Source organism: Anarhichas minor, unplaced genomic scaffold (assembly GCF_050575085.1).
Source record: "Anarhichas minor isolate MPS153535 unplaced genomic scaffold, ASM5057508v1 ptg000009l, whole genome shotgun sequence".
Lineage (NCBI taxonomy): Eukaryota > Metazoa > Chordata > Actinopteri > Perciformes > Anarhichadidae > Anarhichas > Anarhichas minor.
In genome coordinates this window covers 5,586,603-5,609,638 of record NW_027466455.1, presented here as the reverse complement: position 1 = coordinate 5,609,638, position 23,036 = coordinate 5,586,603, and the positions used below count along the sequence as shown (strand labels likewise).

Sequence of the window (23,036 nt, the reverse complement as noted above, 5' to 3'; positions counted from 1 at the left end):
ACAGTCACGCTAGCCCACTGACCAATCAAGCTGCCCGTTAATGCTGACGTACTTGTAGGCCAGCTAGCAGGCTCTGACACGTCAAAGAATACGCCCAACATGTCAAACTAAAGATCTGATTGAACACTATGACAATCAACAATATCGCCCCCGTTCACTTAAACTGCACATGGATTCACTTGTGAGTCTGCAGGCCTCTGCCTCTGTTCTTACCTAGAGACATAGAGGTGAGATCTGATTGGATAAAAGCTCTACTTAAAACAAGCTGCACTGGAAGCAGAGCAACTGAGGAAGACAGGAGCTGTGCAATGAGAACATAAGATAATGGGGAACATATTTAGAATACATGTAGTGTATTTATGAAAAATAATTAAATTATAAAATAGCTATAACTTTGTGATTCTGTCTAGGCCAGCAGAGAAGGCCTTGCTGGCCCTGACGGCCCACCACTGATGTCCTCATAAAACTCCCTGCAGAGCCACTCGGGACATTATACAACTTCTTTCACAGGCTGAGTAGTACTCCTGCTGATGTGTAAACTGATTTTTATGTGTAAAATCATTGGAGTGGCCCTTGGATCATGACTCATGAAGACACATGAACGTGTCTGAATGAGTCTCTATTAGCTGCTGAAGAAGAGTGAGACACAGATAGCTTTTACAATGTATTTCATGACTTCTCTGAGCTCGAAACAGTATATTATGACCTAAATGTTAATGATATGTTATGTATGTTTGCTGCTATGGAGATATACTGTAGTACAAGGGATGTATCAACTCCAGAACTGGATGCTATAGGAAAGGAAGGACGTATTTATCGGTGCACTCTCTTCGTTAACCACTTATAGTCGCCTTCTTAATCCCTCTTGACTAACGGCCCAACATGATTGACCGCCTGCTGTTTTAATGTGGACTCCAGAAGTAACTGTATCTCCTCAAGACCTGCAGTCACCAGGTCGTCTCACTAAAATAGTACTCTGTTTGTGTGGCTGGGTTTTCAGTAATTCGGCTCCAGTCAATGCTTGGAGCAACTTCCGAGGTGTTCAAACTGTTTGGGCCGACAGAGAGTTGGAATTTCAACCAAACCTGTGACCGAAAAACGTTTCTAGCATCTGGAGATGACGAAACACTCAATACAAGTCTCATTTACAAAACTCCTATGTTTAAGCCAGGCTGAGGCTGCATTGACAGGACAGCTGGTTTCATTCCCTCACATATGACACAGATTTGAACATTTTGTTATCAGTTTGAACAACAAGAAGGTGCTTTAATCACATGTATCTTCAACCATTTGGATTGTATGGATATATACAGTACACAGCTTTGAAAGGCAAAGTGTTAAATGTTTACTAAACATTAATGTGCAATTTATTTGTATTTGAGATCATTTTGTATTCACTGTGGCAGGGCTGGATTAACCTGCTTGGAGGCCCAGGGGCCCCTATTAGCCCCACCTTGGTACCCCTTCACTGGGCGTTGTCTACATTATTCCTGGTACCAGGTTTGCTGTGTGGTAATTTAATTAATCACAAATAACATTCGGCATATGCCCCACATAAGCACAATATAAAATGAAATGATAAACATTATGAGTAGGTGGGGTTCTATCTCAACCTCTATTTTGTTGTTGACACAACTTCTCTCCTGAAAATGATGTTTATATTGTCACAGGTTAAGTTTCACTTAACTCTGTTCTACACTTTTCATTCTCATCCTCCAGGTTTTTCCCCGGTAGCCCTGACCCTCACCAAACCACACATCTGCCCTTCAGCACCCAATCAGCTTTGTAGGTGTACCGGCCCACTCACTCACCCCCTTTGACATTTACTGCAGGGGTGCGCAAACATTTCATGCCAGGGGCCATGTGATTGACTTTTTAGCACTTTGTGCCGTAACCTTGATTCTGAAGCAGGTTGATTAAATCTTCCTCCTCATGGGAACAGGGATGAAGGGCCTTGCAGGGTCAGGTCAGATGTCAGTCTTGCAGTGGAGACTACATCATGGGCGTCAGTCTTCTAGGACCTCAGTCTGCTGTTGCTCAGTGTTAGCAGAGGAAATGTTTCCTCACAGAGTCCAATAAACTGAGCATCCTCTTGGCATGGCGTCTCATGTGAGGAGATCTGGACTTTTCCAAGCTCTTGTAACTCTGACAGTGAGAGCTGATGGCGAGCCATGGAGTTAGCATCAACTAAGAAGGGAAGGTCTGCCAAACAATCTTTGGGGAAAGGAAAAAGAAAAAAAATGTCTTGTAATGTGTTACTGTTGACATCTTCAATATATAATCAAGAGTGTGATTTTTCACAGCCATTAAGTGTGAGTTGTTTAGCCATAACTATTAAAACTTGAAACATGCTTAAGCTGTCATGAGTGCTTGGAAAACAGAGGAGAAATGCTGTACAATCACAGATACATACAACAAACAATTTCTCTCTATTATACAGATTCAACAAAAAATAATTTGGGCTGGGGGGTTGGCATTTCCCCCTCATTTTTCATAATATCTTTCTATTGATGTCCTCCTTACTTTAATAGTCTCAGGTTATCACATTAACAGTCACTAATGCCATTTATACTCATAAGTGTTTATTGGACTACTGCTACTTTGGAAAGCCGGATAACCAATTCCATTACATTATGGTACTTGCAAGACTGATACAAATATATCAACTTTTCACATATTTAAAGTTTTAAATGTAAAGAACCACTGACTACAGTACTGAGACCTACACCCTTGCCACACTGTCAGAATATGTGCCTTGTTATCAAGACTACAAAGATACACAAAAACACAACGTTTTTATTTTAATTGTCAAAATGATCGGAATTAGCAGTCACAGTATCCCCAGAGAAAATACTGAGACACTAAGGCCATCATACACCATAACTAAAATGTGTTCAGAACAAGTTGGAGGACAGAATACCTACAGCTTTAAATCCATAAATCACATACTGTCTGCATGTTTTTGGTTGCATTACTATCAGCTCATACTGGATATGATTGGGACACTTGTTCTGCAGTCTTTGACACAAGGAGAGCAGAGTTTCCCCCAGTTAAGCTCAGGGTCATCTCTGGTTTCCCACTCAGTGTCTGCCGTATTTACACTGCTGGCAGGGGGTGACGGGGAGATTGTGTTGCCTACCAACAGCAGACAGCACGACCCCCCCCCCATAGCCTGGTGGTGAGTTCAGGGTCCCTGCCAGCCAACCATCAGCATTCCCAGTTATTCATTTCAATTAGACTGGACTCCCTGACGCTGGCTGAGCCCTGCAGTACTGTAAGTTCAGTACTTAAATATCTACGTCTCATGCTGCTGACACTGAGGCCATTCTTACTCTCATATATTGTTCTTATCGTATAGCATTTTCAATGTAGCTAGTAGCATAAATTGGTGAAATTATACTTAAAGCTGCACTTATCAATAGTGTTATTTAACAATGGATCATATGATTGTGTAACGTGAAAGGCATCACATAGTGAAGAACCCATAGAGAAGTATCTCCAACTATAGAGGTTCTACTGAGCTTTCTTTTGCTTCAGTCTCACCGTTCTGATAAGACATGGTCTCCATAAAATGACACTACAACCAAATAAAACCAAACTGTATTGTTAGTTAAGTTTGGAGGGGAACCTATTTTCATATTTTATCAGAGGGTGTACAAGCGGTAGCGTAGTGATCTACTGCGCATGTGTGGAACGCGTCCTCCGAGTGAACAGTACAAACAGATCCACGATGTGTCCGTGGTGTCCACAGCTGTCCATAGAGAGTACATGCCTTAAGTCCACATAGCTAGGGCCAAACACAGGACCTTCACCCAGGAGATCAGTGTTTGTGTCCCCTGTGAGACCACAGGTAAGCTTATTTAAATCCAATTCATAATCTTTTACCAAACTTAACCAAGTAGTTTTGCTGCCTAGTCCGACGCGGAATTGAGAATGCATTTTCGAAACGGCAAAAGCACCACGAGTGGTTAAAACACTACAACGCTGATAGACACGTATGCAGAAATGTTGATATGAAACTTATTTTTGGTTTAGAGAGGTCAAGATTTAATGTATTCGTGGTTTGCAGATAAAATTCAAACATTTTATTCTGGCTACTGACTGGTTCTGATCAACAAGCTGTTCTTAGCTATTGAGCTCTTAAAAGCCAGATTTCTTTGAACGGCCTGTAATTAAGTAGTTCGGAGGTTCCGTTTCTAGGAGGCATTAGTAGGAAAAACACTTGAACAGTACATCTTCATATTTTCTTTATTCTTAACCAAGAGCTCTGAAATAAAATATCTAATATTGAGGACTGAATAACACTGAGCAGGGCCGTCCTTCAATCAGAGGATCGGCGGTTCATTCCCCTGCTGGTCCATGGGCAAGACCCTTAACCCTAAATTGCTCCAAATTTAATGGTTAGTTAGAGTCCTGATGGGCAGGTGACATATTCCATGGTAGCCCCTGTCATCAGTGTATGAATGGGTGAATGATGAGATGTGCACTTTGAGTGGTCGAAAGTCTAGAAAAGGTCTATACAAGTACAATCCATTAAGCATTGTATCAAGGGTGTTCATAAGCTTTACGGTATATCTCAAAGGAACTGAAAATCACATTAAAGCCATTTTGTGTTTTTTATTTTCTTCAGCTTCACACACACTGTGTCCTTCAACAGACATTTAAAATTTTACTGGACATCCCAGAGTTTCAGAAGACACAAAATATTAGGTTGAAATTTGGGGTCAATTTGTTTGTTGGTAGCTTTGTTACAGGGAATTTGTTTAAAACAATAAAGAAGACAAATATGGCATCTGGGGTTTGAATATTTCTTTGGTGTTAGAACAAGCAGATTGGAACAAGGAGGAGGAAGTAGATACATTACAGTTCATTCATTGGTCAGGTCACCTTTGTGGTGTTAGACAAGGCTTAAATGTTTTCCTCCTCCTTTTATCTCCATTTGTTGAGGGTTTAAAAAACATCCCAGTTCAATATGACTCTGCTAATTCCATATGTCAAAGTCATTTCACTCATCATGGTTAATATAATGTCTTCCATGTCTCTGGAGGAGATTTGTCAAGTCTGACAAAAGGACATGACTTCTGCCTGGGCTTGGTGGAGTAAAGTTTGATAGACGTTTGTTTTTGAGGCTGGGAGCGTCTCATTAAAGATGCAGTAGAGTTGTGGGAAGTTTAGGATCCAGCATTTTCTGAGCTTGACCTGGAGACCAGTTTCCTCCTCAACTTTATTGAAATACAATACTACATTTCCAGAGTGTCCCTTTAAATGTTGTACATGTAGAAGCAATGTTGCCTCACTAAGAGAGACAGAGGGCCCCCCCAACCTGTTTTCCAGTTGGACCTTTAACTGAAATGGGAAAACTGTTGTGGGGAATTATACTTGACCACAGAGACTTGCTGTACATTGACTGCATTTGTATTCCCATTAATTAATTACATTTTCTAAATTCTTATTAAATTGAGAATAAAAACACTTTCAGTGGACAAGGGACCATGAGGCTTCCCAGATATTTGTTACGTCAGAGCTCTCTAAAAAACATTAGGAACCAAATCTGAAAATAGCTTGATTGTGATTATTCCTTCATTAAATGTGACCTACTTGTGCTTTGGACCCCCTGGCATCTTCCAGAGGCCCCTGGTGGTCCCTGGACCCCAGACTGGTACACACTGACCCCCTGAGAGCTTCAAACGTGCAGAGTGGCTCTCTCCTCATGGGGGTGTGTTGTTGCTGAGTTGTTGTCACTTGAGTGTTTATCTGCCAGACAGCCTTCATCAGAGGTGTGACACAACCCTGCATACATGCCCTCCTGTCTAACATAGCTGCACTTTTCAAATGTTGCCTTGGTGCCTATTTGAGCTTGCCGTGTATTTTTAAAAACAGCCAGTGAATCGTCTGTCTGCACGGAGCGGTGATCTGTTGGTCCGGCAGAGACGGGGCAGTCAGTGTTTCTTTTCTTGACTTCAACCTGTTTTCAATTTCAATCAAAAAACAATATTTCCCTCTGACATTTGGAGTTTGAAGTGGAATATAATAGAAATAACGAAGGAAAGTACAAACGCCTCAATATTAGGACAGTAAATGTACTTGGTTACTTTCCACCACTGGTTACTGTTCACTATAACTTGAATTGTTAAAGTGACAGTGTGTAGCATTTAGTGGCATCTAGTGGTGAGGCTGCAGATTGCACAAACTGAATATCCCTCGGTCACTCCTCCTTTTCCAAGACTATGGTAACTTGAGCCGGTAAGTGCAAAACCATGGTAACGCTGTTTGCCTCGCTCAGAAGACATCCTCATCGTAATAACACTACCTTAGGAGCAACAGAAGTCAAACGGCGGCTGGCGTTACGCCGTGAAGAGGACTCTAAGGGCTTATTCTAAGCTAACAAAAACACAACTTTCTTATTTTCAGGTGAAAATACTCTAATAAAAACATGTTATGAATATTATACTCTATTTGCTATAGAGCCCCCTAAATGCTACACCGTGGCCCTTTAATGTGCCGTCAGAAATCAAATACAACTATAATGATTGAATTGATGTTTAAGTAAAGTAAGTAATTTGTGCACTTCATTTGTTGGGATTTATTAGATATTTGATATTTTGTTTGGGGCAACCATTTAGAATGAATGATATTTAATGAACTCATTCGGTAGGGGAGTCCTCTCAGTGACCCCTAACGGTCCGCGAACCCCTTCTTGTGAACCATGTGGCCTAGAGACAGTTGGTCAGTAACGTCTCTGGTCCTTTTTAGATACTCGGCTTTCGGCTTCATATCGCGGTGAACTGGAATGTCTGCAGCGCTCCCCTGTCATCAGAGTGTCTGTCTATGGCATGGAGCGTTGCAGCGCCATCTCTGCCTACAGGTCTAAAGAATCCTGGGGGGCTCCGTCTCTGCCGTTTCTTTCAGACACCAAATGTAACGTCAAACCTCCCGGTTGAGCTATGAAGACAGAGCAAAGCTGTGTGGAGACGCCGGCGACTCTCCGGGAGGTCCAAGACCTGCTCCAAAAACCGGCGCACGGAGACGAGGATGCCCCGGAGAAGCAAAACGAAAGCAATTACGTCGATTTGGGATTAATGGACGTGAACACAGGCGGGACAAAACCGGAAAACGACTGCGGCATTGGTGAAAGAAACCAAATGTCTGTCCTTATTAACAGCAGTGGCGACGAAGCTCTGCGCGCAACGGAACCAATCCAGGAGGTGGCGATTAATACCAATATTGAAATTAATAATTCTGGAGTTGGGAAATTTATAAAAAATGTCAAGGAGGGTCCCTCTGATCCATCACACCTCCCCATTCTTAACTCAAAGTCAGAGGTTTGCTTTAAATCCGGAGACGAAGGCGAGCGTGCCACAACGCAGCCCGAGGTGTCCAAAAGAGAAGACAGCAAAAACCCTCCACGAGGTGAGGGATTACACTGTAGTGATAATTATCTGAGCGGGAGAAGTGAGTCGGATGATTATGAGGAGGATGATGATGTTAGTTTGGTGCTTTCCGACGACTGCGTCCCGTGCGTAACGGAGGATGAGTCCCATTATATTACCACGCACGAGATCCAACTCTCGGAGCTCTCTGACCACGAGGAGGACTACGACCTCGGGGTGGACTCCTCCACCAGCTGGGACGTCGAGGGTGACAACCAGGTGTACTCTTTTGTTGATTACGCCTCATCTGACGGTGATGGGGCTGCGGGGGAGAGGGGGGACGCCGGCCAGCCTCGCTCTCAGGGCGCAGCAGCAGTCAGCACTCTGCTTGAAAGTGATCCGAAGGACGGGGCCAAGTTCACCAGCTCAGATGAGAGTGTGTCAAAGCCCCAGCAGCAGCAGCAGCAGCAGCAGCAGCAGCAGCAGCAGCGCAGTGGCAACAGTGGGGGACAGATCCACCTGTCAATCAGAACCACTTCTCGAGCTATAAATGACCCTGGCAGCATCCAAGAACAGGGGAATATCCTTTCTCATGCCAGGCACTCCGGGGACGTGAGTCGCTATGTGTTTACAGGGGTTGATGGGAAGGCAGAGACGCTGTGTGACAGGGCGAAGTGTTTCATAGCCGCGCCCGGACGCTTGCACTTTGGCCGCAAATTGAGAGGGAAAGAGGTCACCGGGTATTCCAGCGGTGCGTCCAGCGCTGTCAGCGAGCTGGACGACGCTGACAAGGAGGTGCGCAACCTGACAGCCAAATCATTCAAGAGTCTGGCGTATCCTTACTTTGATGCCATCAATTTCAGCACCTCCAGCGAGTCCTCTGCATCAGAGCATGGAAAAGGGATAAACAGGTGGGCCACGTTTGTCGACCTGAAATATGGCAATATGAACATGTCCCGTGGACTGGACCAAAGTGTGGTTTCCCATCAAAACTCAGCAGCCTCGTTTGAAATAGCCAAGAATATAGACAATAGAGATTATAAGGGCATCGCGCTGGCGAGCATCAAACCTCCCTCCAGCAAGGTCTTCACTCTGAATGGTGACCCTCACAGCCCGTCGTCATCAAAGCAAATCGAGCTGATGGGGGAATTTAGCCAGGGCCACAGCGGAGTGATTAGGCTCACGGAGTCTCTGAATTTTCGTTGCAATGTCAAATCAGGAATGTCTGGGGGAGAAAGGCTCACTAAGTTTGCACAAAACGCTGCAGGATCACGTTCCACAGATGCGGTTACCAACAGTTTGCCAAGCGGCCAGTGGAAAGGGGCCAGCAAGTCGCCCTCTAAAACCATGGAAGACACGCACAAGAAAGCCGTATTCGCCTCGAGCCTGATCAAAAATGTGATTTCTAAGAAGATGCAGTTCGAGCAGGAGCGCAAGATGGAACGAGGGGAGATAAGCGAGCCGCATCCGACGCCCTCCCCGTGCTTTGTGCACCAGGAGAGCGACGGCCACAGGGAGAAGGGGAGCAGGGAGCTGCGCAGACAGAGCTCCAAGTTTTCCGAGAGCAGCTCCGAGTACGCCATAATGTGCGTGGATGAATTGGGGGACTTCGTGGACAGCGGCTCGTGTGATACCAGGAGCGACTCTCGGAGACGAGACGCGGCCGCTCTTGCACCTCAAACTAACTTGGAACCGGCCAATGAAGCTGGGATCGCAGCTAAAAAAGGCGAGTTGGAAGCGTCCAAAAGCACGCTGCTTCGCAGCCAAAATAGCGCCTTCAGATGCTGGAAGGATGAGGAGCTAGAGTTTCAAAAGGATCATAAAAACAATAAAACACCGGAGAAGTCGCCCTCAGCTGACGACAGAGAGGGCGAGCAGTACTCAGCGGGAAGCGGCAAACTGACTAAAATGTCACATTTGTTTGTGCCAAGTATCCAACTGCTATCTGGTGACGGAGAAGCCGGACAACAGCTGCAGAACAGGAATTATTCTCCATATGGAGACGGAGGAGAGATCAAACTGCGCTCTGACAACACCACGTTATACATCGCAGACTCCGGGAGCGCAGCAACATCTAAATCTCCGGAAATTAAAATTAACTTAAAGAGCGTCAGAGACAATACAACTGAGAGTTTTGGCGTCTCCAAACTGCGCGCTCCTAATATAGGCCGTAACGCAGCCAGCCTCATCAGAACGGAAGACTTGAAATGCCAGGCGCTCGCTGCAGCTTTGAAGGTTGAGTCGTCAGATAAAGTGCCGCATTTCATGGTTAGAGACATTAGAGATAACAAAGGGAAGCTGCAGACGCCCATTTACCAAGTGAGAGACGTGCGTAAAATGGTTAAAAGTTCCTATCAATTTGTCTCTTTGGATAACAACGAAAATAAATCCTACAGCCACTCAGAGCAAATGAAGCAGATGTCCTATCGGAATCCTAATTCTGTGTCCCCTATAGTGATCAAATGTCAGTCTGTGAATACAAATAGTAACGGGAAACATTCTGGAAATCTCACCGAGTTATCTAAACAGGAGCCGTTTGACACAAACAGGTTGTCTCCAGAGGACGCTAAAAATGCTCAGCTGCAAAGGGCAGCAGAGAGAGCACCAGGTGACTCTAATGATTCCTCAGATGGAGTCATTGGGTTGAGAATTGAAAGCAGAGCGGCTTCAATGAAGCTGGAAAAAATATTGGATGTCACAGATAAGAAACCTGAGTCAAAGATTGCGAACCTGGGGGCTTTGGAAAAACTCCAGGCTGCAGTGAAAACCATGGAGCAAATGTATAAATTTGAAAAAAATGAATGGAAAAGGAAGAATGAGCCCCATCTCCTGACAGACAGCCATGTGCTCTCACTGATAGCCAGCGAGGAGCATGAAGGACTTGAGGAGGACTGTGGGAGAGCGTCCAGCATGGACAGGACAGACAGAAGAGACTCCTATCCCAACAATGACAAGACGCCACCAGCACTGGCGGCGTCGTCTGCCACTGACAGCCTGCTGCGGCGAGAGGACAAAGACCCATGCTTGGTCTTCCAGACTCCCGGCAGCCGTGAGGACAGGCTGGTTGCGAGGTCAATGCAAGCCGCAGGGAACATGTTCAGCCTCAGCTCTAGCCTCAAGCCACAGCCAAACGCCATCACTCAAACACCTTTCAGCACCAAAAGCTTCATCCCTAAGTCCCCAAAATTGCCTGTGTCCTTAAAAGTCAGCCGGACGAAGCTAAGTGGAAATGAAGGAGCCGAATCAAAGGAGGTTGAGCGGTCCACACAGGAGCTCTTTCGCGCCTCAGCTGACAACGAGAACTACCTCACCATTCCGGTAAAGTCTCACTCCAGTAGCAACAAACAAGCCTCATCTGCTGAAAAAACACCAGTGTACACATTTACCACCCAGAGACAACCAATCACTCCTTCAAGACACCTGGGATCCGGCGCCAGGGGCTTTGAAGACCACAACCAGTCCCCTAAACGCTCCAGCATTGTGATGGACACACGCTCACCTGAGATCCCTCCTGCCATCTACCACTCTTTGCCAATGGGCATGTCCACCAGTCAGCCGCAGGTGTACTGCTTCTCTCCGGTGATCACCCCCGCTCCCACCCTGGACCCCTTCCAGGCCACCCAGAGGAAGATGCTTCTGGATCCCACCACTGGGAGCTACTACCTGGTGGATACTCCTGTGCAGCAGGCCACCAAGCGCCTCTTTGACCCTGAAACAGGCCAGTATGTGGATGTGCCCATGCCGCAACCTCCCATGACCCCGGTGCCCATACCAATCTCACCTTTGGCCCTCAGTCCAGGAGTATATGGACACACCTACATGATCTACCCGGGCTTCATGCCGACCCCGTCCGTGATCCCAGCCCGGACGCTGGTGCAGTCGCAGATGTTGGTGCAGTCAGAGGCGGAGGGCGGAGGGAAAGCCCTGTCACAGCAGGCTGAGGGCATGTACATGGAGAGTCCCTTCTACATGGCCACTGGAATGTCTCCTCAGGTGGCCTACTGGCCTCAACAGCAGGCTGCCGCAAACAGGCCGCCGCAGGGCTTCTCCAGCATCAAGCAGCCGGTCATCAGCATCACCTCCCAGCAGGGGCCGCGGATCATCGCTCCGCCCTCGTTTGACGGGACCACCATGAGCTTCGTGGTGGAGCACAGATGAATGGCAGCTTACCTGGGCAGGTGAGTAGTTCTGACTGTTTAGCTTGTGTATGTACAGTATCAGGTTTGAGTAGACCTGAGTGAACCAGGATGCTGTATTCTGTCATGTGTATAGGATGACTTCATGATTTGTTCGTAATCATAATTTAAAAAGTGCATTTTGCCGTTGTAAAAAAACTCTTTTAAATCCATTAGAAGCATAGATAACCTCTTCTTACAATATATTCAAATCTGAATTTGCTTTAATTTAATGGTGACAATCATGCATTCTTTTGTCTCCATCAAATCTAGATATGATGCACAAGTGAACAAATCTCTGCACATGTGTTGTTATTTTCTGCTTTTGATATCCAAGGCTGAGAAACTACTCGTGTAATAACAATCACAATAGTTCTAATGTTTCCTCTCACTCTAACAGATAGAACTATTACTTTAGATTGATACTTATTTTATATTTGTGGCCTAATAAGACACTTCACTGATACATTTTTGCTCTAATGCCACACAAGAGTGAGACTTCAGCAGTCGTTTCCTGCTGGTCAGGTCCCCCTTCAGTCTGAGCATCGAGGGCCACTCTGGTGTGACCTTAAAGCAGAAATGAAGACTGCTGATACTCTCTCTACTGCTTGACATTTTCAATTTGTTCAGATTCGCTGTACCTCTTTACTTCTTAACAAGATTCATTTTTATTTCTAGTTATAACAGTTTAGTTCTAGTTGATCAACGTTTTAATGAAGACGCTGTGGAGGCCCACATGTTCAAAATGACTAAATAATTAAGACATTATGAAATAATTATAGTTATATGAATAAATACACACAATATACTGTATACGATATATCCATGAAACTGTGAAAATCCATTACTCATTAAAGCTCACTATCATCAGATGTTTATTTCAAGTCATTTTATTCAATTTGAGCAGTTTTTATATTTAAATGTTCTTTTTCCAAAGTCAGTTTTTATTTCACAACACTAGTTGCCGCCTTGCCAACACTTTGATGAGAGCAAGGTAAGGAAGCTAACTTGTATGGAGACCTAAGGTCCAAACCAAATCACTTGCAGTAAACTCTGTAATTTGGAAAAGTTGCAGGATGAAATAACATTTGATAACAGAAATCTGTTCTAAAAATGTATTATTTTATAGTTTCATTGTAAGTCTTGGTATGATTATTCATTTCCCAATGTCTTATTACTTCATTCTGAACACTGTGTGTCTCCATCGGCCCTCATCTAACCTCAAAAAAGCCTGTAAGTACATAATGGATGGTGGCACACTCTATGTGACAATTTAACATCTCCCCCAAATACAGGTTAGTCGGTCTATTTATGAATTTTCTAGTATCATATCAGTTGGAAAAGGGCATTAAGAATGTAACCAATCATGTGCTAGGATTCAACATGCATGCAACAGGAGAAGACACCATGTGATTGTAAAGTTTGCAACTGAGCGTTCACGCTCACAAGCTGTGGATTCTGATACCGCAGCAGTGATACAGAGGATTATATTGATATAAGATTATTCATGGGCGAGGTGTTTGAATGTGTATAGTGGCCATAGTGTGTGCAGGAGTGAAAGGTCGGGCGATAGCAGGTGTTTGTTATGCGTAAACTCGCACCGCTTCAGCTGCTGCTGGACATCAACAGGCTGCATGGCAGCTCACAGTCAGCCGGCTTTTTATAGGACAGTCATTTAAAGACAGAGTGAGAAGCCAGGTTCACATGCCTCTGATCAGCAATTACATAAACACAACATGCAGCATAGCAGCAAAACATTTGGAGTTCCCCTTGTCATCGGAGAGAGCCACATACTGGAGGGTTCAGTTATGTTTATAAAGGAAACTGATAGCTTGTAGTCTGATAGTCTGAGGCTGGAGAAATAAATGGGCTTTTGAGTGGAAGGTACAGTAGTTTAAATCCTAACAGGATGCAAAACTGTGTGTGGAGAACGTCAATGAACAATGTTCATGAACTATGTAACAATTACTGTTGTGGTGCCTTTGAGTGTGGAAAGACACCCAAGTGCAATCAGCTGAAGTCAGCAGGACCTTTAAAGCTCCAGGTCTAACAGGTTTCTCAAGGGTTTCCAAGGAGTCCAAAACAGAATTAGGTTACAGCTTGACTTTGCTGTCATTTTGGCAAAATGATTTTGCTGTGGAGAGAAAACACATTACCTGCAGGTTTTAAAAGATGTTTTGCAAGAATACAAACTGTTGAAAGGTGCACATGAGAGAGTCAGTATGAGGCTGTTTAGGGATACCTTAGGTGGCAGACTGACATGCAGGGGGAAATGAATTGCTTCCTAATAACCAAATATATCAAAGTTCGATAATGTCAAAACAATGTTGGCATTGATTAGTCTGCAAAATCTGAGTGTACATCAGTGGCCTCAAAAATTCCCCCCAAATCAGAAAGGACAGGACGATAAGCCACGGCGTGATGTTCATTACTTTACTTATTTATCTTGTTTTGCACTTGCACCTCCATTCTATGCACAGTGCTGCTTGATATATGTGCTCTCATGTGTATGTCACATATAGGGGCTTACATGGTTTCTATGTTATTCATTTTTATTTTGGAAATCTTTCAATCTGGAAAAGACTTTGTGCTGAAGCTTGAAAAGTGCAGCAGCACGACGGCCTGTGGTCCCGTAGTCAGCGACCCGACGTGCTGCTGCACTCACCCCGTTTGTATTTGTTGTGTATTTTTAGCCACTGAACTATGAGATGGGTTGCTATGACATTTTGTACATACATTCAAGGTCCCCTCAGGATGAGTTGTAACAGCTTTGGTGATTCTCTGACGGTAATCCTATTAATCATCAGAATTATGAAAATTTGAATTTGTCCAATACTTTGGTTTATGACCAAATACTGCAGAACTAATGACATCAAATGTTATCATGCTAACATGCTAAACTAAAATGGTGAACATAGTAAATGTTACACCTGCTTAATGGTGGCATTGTAATTGGAGCATGTTAGACCGCTGACCTTAGCATTAGCATTAGCATTTGCACCTATTTGCAATTAGAATTTCGGCTAATAAAGCTTTAGTCAACAGACAAGACATTCTGTGGGAAAGGTTTTTTCTTCTCATTTATTTGTATTTGTTTGACAGATTGTTTTTCTGTCCTTTTAGTAATATGACCTGCCAACCATTTAAAAAAGGGAACATCAAGCGTGTACAAGTATGTAAATAAAGAACCTTTAAGGGACTAAAATATCATCTAAATGCTACTTTGAGAGCTGTTCACATCTCCAATTCTTTCAGTGGTTCAAATATTTCAGTAAGCGAAGTTGTTGAGGAATACAACGCATTTGACAGATTGCAGTCTGGTTTCGATTTGCTTTTCCTTGACGTAACAAATAGCATCTTATTACAATCCAACTAGTGAAAGGCTACATCTTAGTTCTGGATTTAAGCACTGCGTTTGATACCATGGATCATAATATTCTGTTAGATTCTCTGAGGAAGTGGGTTGGAATAACTGAAAAAGAACTTAAATGGTGTTCTTCCTACATATCGAATCGCCAGTTCTTTGTTTTCATTGGTGAGAGATTGTATGGTTGTGCACCTCTGCCCTGTTTTATTCTCCGTTTACATGCTCCATTAGGGTGAATTATCCCTAAATGAGTCTGTGTTTCTTGTCATTCCTATGCTGATGATGTCCAGCTTTATGTATGTGTTCAACATGAGGAACTTTCAAACCATTTGACCTTTTACCTAATTGTCTTAAAGGAATAAACACCCACAAAATGACCATTTGTATATCAATTTTATATAGTTCTTTATATGAATATATAATGCTTGGTGAGAAAGAACTACATGGGAAAACGTGACCCTATCATCCTATTGTGCACAAATGAAACACGTTACATGTGGAAATTCATGGCAATCAATGCAAATAGGTAATAAGTAGATTTAAGATGATTATGTGTTGGTATAAACTTCGTGTCTGTTTTGTTCTCTAGGTTCCCAACAGGGCTGAACTCTGAGTGGATGCTGGGCTGCTCTGGCTCTGGGTCTCTTCGGTGTGCTCCTTTAGTTTTTGGCTGGAGGTGATGGATCAGGGCCCTTTTATAATATGGCTTATTTTCCTCCAGTTTCACCTTTTCTAACTTGTACAAGATGTGTATGAATATGTATTTTTTGTTTTATAAAACCACCTTGTAAAGAAAATGAAAGACTTAATGTGTAGCCTTGTATTGCATTGAGTTTGCTTGCACAGTTTTCAATCACCCCCTAAAATAATCTGGGAATTGTAGTTTTATGTAATTTTGTAATTTATCTTATTTTACAACACAACTTTTATGATGACTAAATTTAGCATTATATCTATATCAGCTTACATTTTCTTACATCTCTTGTGTGTTGGATTTTGTGCAGTGTCTATTGCTTTAAAATGCACAAAAGTCAGCATTTACCATTATGTTTTATTATGTACCTGGAAATATCATGATTAGTAAATCAACCTTGCTGAATTCATTAACATAATCCGATTAATGCACGATGTGTGTTGAACCTATACAATAATAGACATTCTGGGGATTGCTCATTATGCATTTGTCCTGCATGTATAGCAGAATGTTCAATTCATTTCTGACCCGTCTCATGTACTTTCTAGCGGTTCGACATGTATTTCTACGTGTACCACTGTTTAGTACTTTAGTATTTTGACACTGACTTACTGTTTTGTACTTCAAATGGAAATGGTTCAGAGTGTGGGTCTGCTGGCCAGTCCATCCTTTCCTTTTGAATCAAGTTTGCTACTTTACTGTCTTTTTGCGAGGACACTAAAAAACCCAGTCGAACCCAACATCAAGCGTTCTTTTATAACTGCAGTAACAATGATGATATTGTTATAAAAGAATACCACCTCATTTGTGAAAAGATCATAGTGATTTTTGTTAGAAGTCTCATAAAGAATTGAAAGATATTGTATTGTATTGAAATTAATGGATTATAAAGGTTGTGTTGATGTTTTCATTTGAATTAAGATGTTTGCTGCTTTCTGAGCTGGTGAAATGTTTTAATGTAGAAAATGCTAAATCATGGTCACTGTTTTGGATGTAAACGTTGCTCCATCGCTGGCCTGACCGCAGCCTTTCAGCTTATTATAACTGAGGAACATATTGTACATTCTGATTGGAAAAAGTCTAAATTAAAGGAGGCTCAGTTTCCCAACGTACAAAAACGTTCTGACTTGCTTTTACTGGAAGATCATTTCTTATAGTTGCTGAAGTATATGGCAGAAAAACCAAAAGATTGATAAACATATTAAGTGCATTGATACAGCAAGCAAATAGATTCCTAATTATTAATCGGAGTGGCTGAATTAATAATGTGCCAAAACAAGATTCCAGTTGTGCTCAGTCAAGATGCATTGATGGGAGTGATACGACCTCTGACCTTCAGAATAAAAGTGCATCAGATTTGAGGTAAAGTTACTTGTTATTTACAGTATGCTCACTAAATAAAAAGCATAAATTCATAATCAGCGTTAGGAAAACATAACACTGTAATGTGTGTGACCATGAGCCACTCAGAGAGTATACTGTACATTACACACTGAATAAGTCCTGTTTGAGTCATTAAGTCATTTATATAAAGTAGAATCCAGGCTTGTTTTTAACAAATGATAATTCCCTACTTTTATTCTGAATATCAGATGCATATTCCTGAACTTGTAATCAAACATCTCCCCTAAACTACGTACTCGGTTTAGTTTAGCACTGTTTGTACTGTTTATCAATCGGTTCCCTTGGTTTACTTAATCTGTGTGTTTTCAATACTGAAGGCATATCTCACTACCAAGACAAATAAAACCAAACTTATCTTAACTCAATGTAATGTTTTAGTCTTCCAAAACGATGTACATTTTAGAAAAGATCACAAATGATTTACTCTTTAATTTACCTTCAGTAGTTTTTCATCCATTCACTGGCCTCTTCACGCCAACAGGTCACACTGGTGGTTATCATTTATTCAGACAAATCTTTCATTGCCTTGTTTTGGGGTTGTTGCAGCACTTTGCAAGTCATATTGCAGCAGTTTTTTTTAATGTGCATTAAACGAAGAGCTTGTTTATCCTTGCAAGAGAGGAACAGTACAGTGTGTTGTATAGAGAAGTTTAGTTCTGCACAAGTGTAAATACCTTTTTCACAGGTGTCAAGGAAGAGCAGATGTTCTGATGCATATCATATTCAAAGCCTTGCACAAGGACACTCAAATAGGGTGGGGCTTTGAAACAATGAACTTTCTGGACAGACAGTATGTGTTGTGAAGGCAAAAGAAAGTGGAGAAAAAGTTAGGAAGTTTGTGACTTTTGGAATGAGTGGACTTTTAATTTGGATTAAATGTTAGATGCACAGCAGGGAATGGTTGAGATGTAGAAATGAAACAATGAAAACTCTGATCCAACTTGAAAGTAATGGTCAAATGAAGGCTTCCTTTACATTTGTAATTTTTGTAGTTTTTTAAAATGTAAAGTGTCATTTCAAAACTGCCAAGAATACCGCGAGGGATGATTCATCAGACACTAATGTTAAATACGTGAACATGTAATAAACATGAAAGCCTTTTGCAGACCTCTCGTTTGTGTTTTTGAACCTGTTGATTGTTATGTGAATATGTGATTACTGCATGAAGGCACATTAAGTACAAATTAACTGAATTAGTTTCCCCCTTTTCAAAGTAATACCAATGAATTTATAAATGTATGATTTATGTGGTGGAGCACAAGTCAGTTTTATATTTTTTATTATAGAAAAACAACAATAACAACAAAAATGACGATAATAATAAAGCGTAACATAAAGGACTTAAGGTATTCAATTCAATTTCAATTTATTTTTGTATAGCCCAAAATCACAAATTTGCCTCAGAGGGCTTTACAATCTGTACACATACGACATCCTCTTGTCCCGGAACCCTCACATCAGAACAGGAAAAACTCCCCCAAAAAACCCCTTTAACGGGGAGAAAAGAGGAAGAGACCTGAGGGAGAGGTATAAATAAACTACATGTAATGTAATGAAAGGTAAAGTGCAACATAAATAAAGTGAAGGAATCAAGAACACAGAAATATCTGAACCAGTTGTCTATTTCTACATAGTTTAAATAACAACAATAATAATAAATTGTAACAGAAATGACTTAAATAATCGGAAATACAGTAAAAGAATAATAAAGAATATTCTATGTACATAAAGCTTATGAGCATTGGAATACTGGTGTGGGATCATTGATCAGGTGACAAGACCGTTAAAGTGAAGAGACAAGATGGTCACGGATCAGATATCCAACAATCTTTTACACACGCGGGCCCCTGGCCTTAAAACAGTGACCGTTATAAAGCCGAACCATTTAACAGTGCAACACACACACACACACACACACACACACACACACACACACACACACACACACACACACACACACACACACACACACACACACACACACACACACACACACACACACACACACACACGTGTACCTTACCAACAGTGCACTGTCGCGCTACTCTAACCAAGAGGGAACTTGTGTTTCTGGTCATTTTAAAAATACTAAAATGGAATAGAAATTTTACTTTTAAGGTCTTTAACCAGTATATTACTTCAAATTATCTTTTTAATTTTTTTTAAAGAAATTGCCAAGAGGGGACTTGCATCTTTGAGTGATGTCTACCCATCAAAGAGAGGACTTCTTTGAGTGATGTCTACCCATCATAGAGGGGACTTCACTATACAATGGAGCTGCATGCACCTATTGTTTCACCTAATGAGTCTTCTTTTAACCACAAAAACTGTAGTTTTGGTCCAAAGGACTGAAATGGAAATGAATGATACAACCACAACCTACATCCTTGCTATTGAGACACAAATGTGCAGTTCACTCAGGTGTTCTTGGCAACAAGTGTGAAGTAGCTACAACTTGCAGCATTCTCCCCTCATGTATCTGAACAATGAATCAGAACAGAAGATGTCACACATGATGTGTAAAGCTATCTTTGTGGAATGGGCAGTTTCTTATCAATGCTCCGCCAAGGAACATTTGGCTTTGCATATGGTAATCACAGTTTCCTGCACTTGAACATCCTTACAAACTGCTTTAATCTGTCTTCATTAACATGTATGGTGAATCAGTGCAGGTAGACCGGACGTCTACCTTGTTACCATTTGGAGTGTAAAGAATGTCCCCTCTTTGTTTGAACAGAATCACACTGGTTCTGTCAGTCTTAACTGACAGTCTTAAAATATTCTATATTGATGTGAATCAAATAATTGTCAGAAATGTTTCCTTAACATGTACAGTTTAAATGAAATAGGAGTTAACATTCTAATGACGGAGTTTTTATTTTATTTATTCATTATTTGTCAGTGGCAATGGATAAAGACTGTGTATGCATGCACACAGACATGCATGCAGTTACCAGCAGCCTGCAAGAATTCGTCCCTATTTCAAAATTTCTGCGTGCAGGAAAACGATTCAATAAAGGTTCTCTGGCAAATTATTTGTTTCTATCCGCAGAGACAGAGCAGTAAACATTATCTTTACCAATGCAAAAAGTGATCAAACGCTATTTTTTTTTTTTGTCAAACTGTATCGCATGACAACACAAAGATTGTCAACACAAAGAGTGTAGGAGTGTGAGCGTCACTCCATACCATTTAACAGTGGACCAGTGTCATTATGTTCAGGTTAAGAGGGGACTTCAGTCATTCTGTACCATCCAAGCGGGAACCATTTTTTCTGTTTTGGAGCACAGAACTCCATACATGAAGTCCTCTTTAAAGGGCTGCATCTTGTTGTGCTGGTTCTGAGAGAGGCTGTTGGTAACTCCATCACTACACTGAATAGTTCAATGACCATTTCCATACAAGTTAAACTGTACATGCTGAAGCATTTCAGTTGAAATAATAGGGTGTAAATACCCATAATGACCAACTTCTGCTGAGTATCAATGTGAAATGAATGTAGCATTGGTTGTGTGACTTCTACTTCATGCAAATTCTATTAGATAGCCTAAAATATGTTACACCTTCTCTATTCTCCAATAAATATAAATCTTTAAGGCAGATTGTAGCCTACAGAAAAAAAATTTGAGCATTTTTTGACCATTTCAAAATTTCTGCATGCTGGTAAATGATTCACTAGAAGTCCTCTGACAAATGATTTATTTATTTCTGTAGAGACAGAACAGTGAACATTTTTGCCCAGTCACAACAATAGCTTGAGGCGTTTCATTCTTATTTCAAACCCTGGGCAATAGCATTTAAAAATATATAAGTTCCCTGAGGAGTTAAATGAACATTGCCACTTAAAAATAGCTCAGGTTTGTCAAACACAATGTCTGGATGCTGTACTGTCTTCCCATTAACATCCAAAACAAAGGTAGCCATTACACTGTTAACAAACTTCCGCGCTTTTTCCATCTTCCCAGGGGAGGCGTGCCTCCAGTGGCGCCTCTGGTTGATGGAAGAAAGTATCAACTTCATGTGAGGAAACTCTTGGTGGAGATAATGCAGGATTCCCTTCATTGCTCTGACAAGTAGCACGCTTTTCACGCATCCAAGGTCATCTCCCCCACAGTGAATCACCAGAACATCCGGTGCAGTTCTTCCTTTGAGGCACAAGTGGAAGAAGGGAAGCAGGTCATCCCAACGCATGCCTCCCCTGCCAAACCATTGGACATTGGCAGACACACCAAGATGGGTCCCCATGGTCTCCCTTGCTTGCTTCTCACCACGTCGGACATAGCTATCACCCACAATCCAGACTTTGCATGCTGCAGATAGAAAAGAAAGCAAAGACGTTTTGGTTTAAGTTTCATGTCTTAACCTACATGGTTTGATCTCTATTGATCCAGTGATTTATTTATCATTCAGAAGTTGCTATTAGTATTTATCTTTGAACATAGCCACGTGGTCAATTTGTCCGTCCCCATCCCTTATTCTTTTAAAGGCCAGCTAAATGACTTAAAGCCTACTTTAGCGCTGAATCATAAATTGCAACAAATAATATTGTCAAATTAAAACAGTAACAATTAGCTTATTCTGAAACAAACTAGCTACTACACTTAAGTTACTAAAACTTTAAAACCTCTTTGAGGTGATGTACCAAAGACATTCAAAAATATTTTGTAATAACATACCTTTCTCTTGTTTTGTGGATTTCCAGATTATTTGTACTTCTTGTTTAGGATGTACAACATGGACTGTTGACTTGACTTTTCTGAAAAAAAAGAAATAGAATAACTGTGACTACGGCTGCCAATAACTGTAAGTGTAAATGTTTTTAAACTTAATTTGTATGGATTCTGTGGGTAACTTACCTCATCTTGTAGAAATGGTTCTCTCACAAATTGCAAAAACTTCAACTTCAAAAAGGCACCTGAGACTTCTGTGTACCTTCTTTGAGGAGACCAGAATATATATACAACCTCGACCAGCTATCTGGACAGTGATTGGTCTTTAGGATTAGGCATCATTTGCTCACTCCCCCTGGTATAGTAATGCAAATGTTCTTAAAAAGCTACTATTGTACTATTGAGACACAAATGTGCAGTTCACTCAGGTGTTCTTGGCAACAAGTGTGAAGTAGCTACAACTTGCAGCATTCTCCCCTCATGTATCTGAACAATGAATCAGAACAGAAGATGTCACACATGATGTGTAAAGCTATCTTTGTGGAATGGGCAGTTTCTTATCAATGCTCCGCCAAGGAACATTTGGCTTTGCATATGGTAATCACAGTTTCCTGCACTTGAACATCCTTACAAACTTACAAAGGTCTCTCTTCTTACATAGAGGCCATGTCCACACTACTCCGTTTTTACTCCGTATTTGCTACGTTTACACTGAGCGGCCACACTACGCCGGAGTTTTGGAGCACCCTAAACGGAGGGATCTGAAAACTCCGGCGAGGTTGGAGGTGTTTGAGAACTCCGGGGTTGCGTTTGCGTGTGGACGGTCGGATACGGATGTGCTTAGAAAAAATTACGCCCACACCCGTGTTCGCTACTGGATTGGTTCTTGGCAACCATGACGTCTCCGTCCCTGATTCGTCACACTCACTATCACATGACCCGTACCCGGAAGAAAACAAACTGGGCTACCAGCGATTCATTTCAACATGGATAACTAATTGCAAGCGTTGCTGCTAGCAGCAGCTATGCAGTAAAAGTCTGCATTTCTGTGGAGGAAGCAGCTGTTATTGGAGTGATTAGCGAGCGGCGTGACCGGCATCAGCCCTATGGAGCAGCTCGTTGTTTTTAGATTCTAATGAGAAGACACGCTGCTCTAACGTTTTACTTCTTCCGTTTGGTAGCCTTGAGAGACCTTAGTCTGTAAGTATGTCTTTATGAAGCATGAAAAGATGTACGTAGATATATTCTATTCGCGTGTTTAGTATAACATTTGTGTTGTATTAAATGCTAATCGCGGTTAGCATTTCTCCATTGGCGGTAATGTTAAAATTAGCTTAGAAGCTAGCTAGGCGGACA

The 23,036-nt window shown here is 41.9% G+C and overlaps 1 protein-coding gene across 1 annotated transcript; it reads left to right on the top strand.

The window, feature by feature from the left end:
* Nucleotides 1–6,944: 6,944 nt before the first annotated feature.
* cunh4orf54 (chromosome unknown C4orf54 homolog) lies at nt 6,945–18,057 on the top strand. The gene is made up of 2 exons (XM_076086873.1): nt 6,945–11,548; nt 15,502–18,057. The coding sequence occupies exon 1, from the start codon at nt 6,945–6,947 to the stop codon at nt 11,526–11,528; it is 4,584 nt and encodes a 1,527-aa protein (XP_075942988.1). The 3' UTR covers nt 11,529–11,548; nt 15,502–18,057.
* Nucleotides 18,058–23,036: the final 4,979 nt, after the last annotated feature.

Bases quoted from the DNA above. Each gene is read 5' to 3' on its own strand.
- cunh4orf54 (XM_076086873.1), top strand. From the start codon at position 6,945: ATGAAGACAGAGCAAAGCTGTGTGGAGACGCCGGCGACTCTCCGGGAG.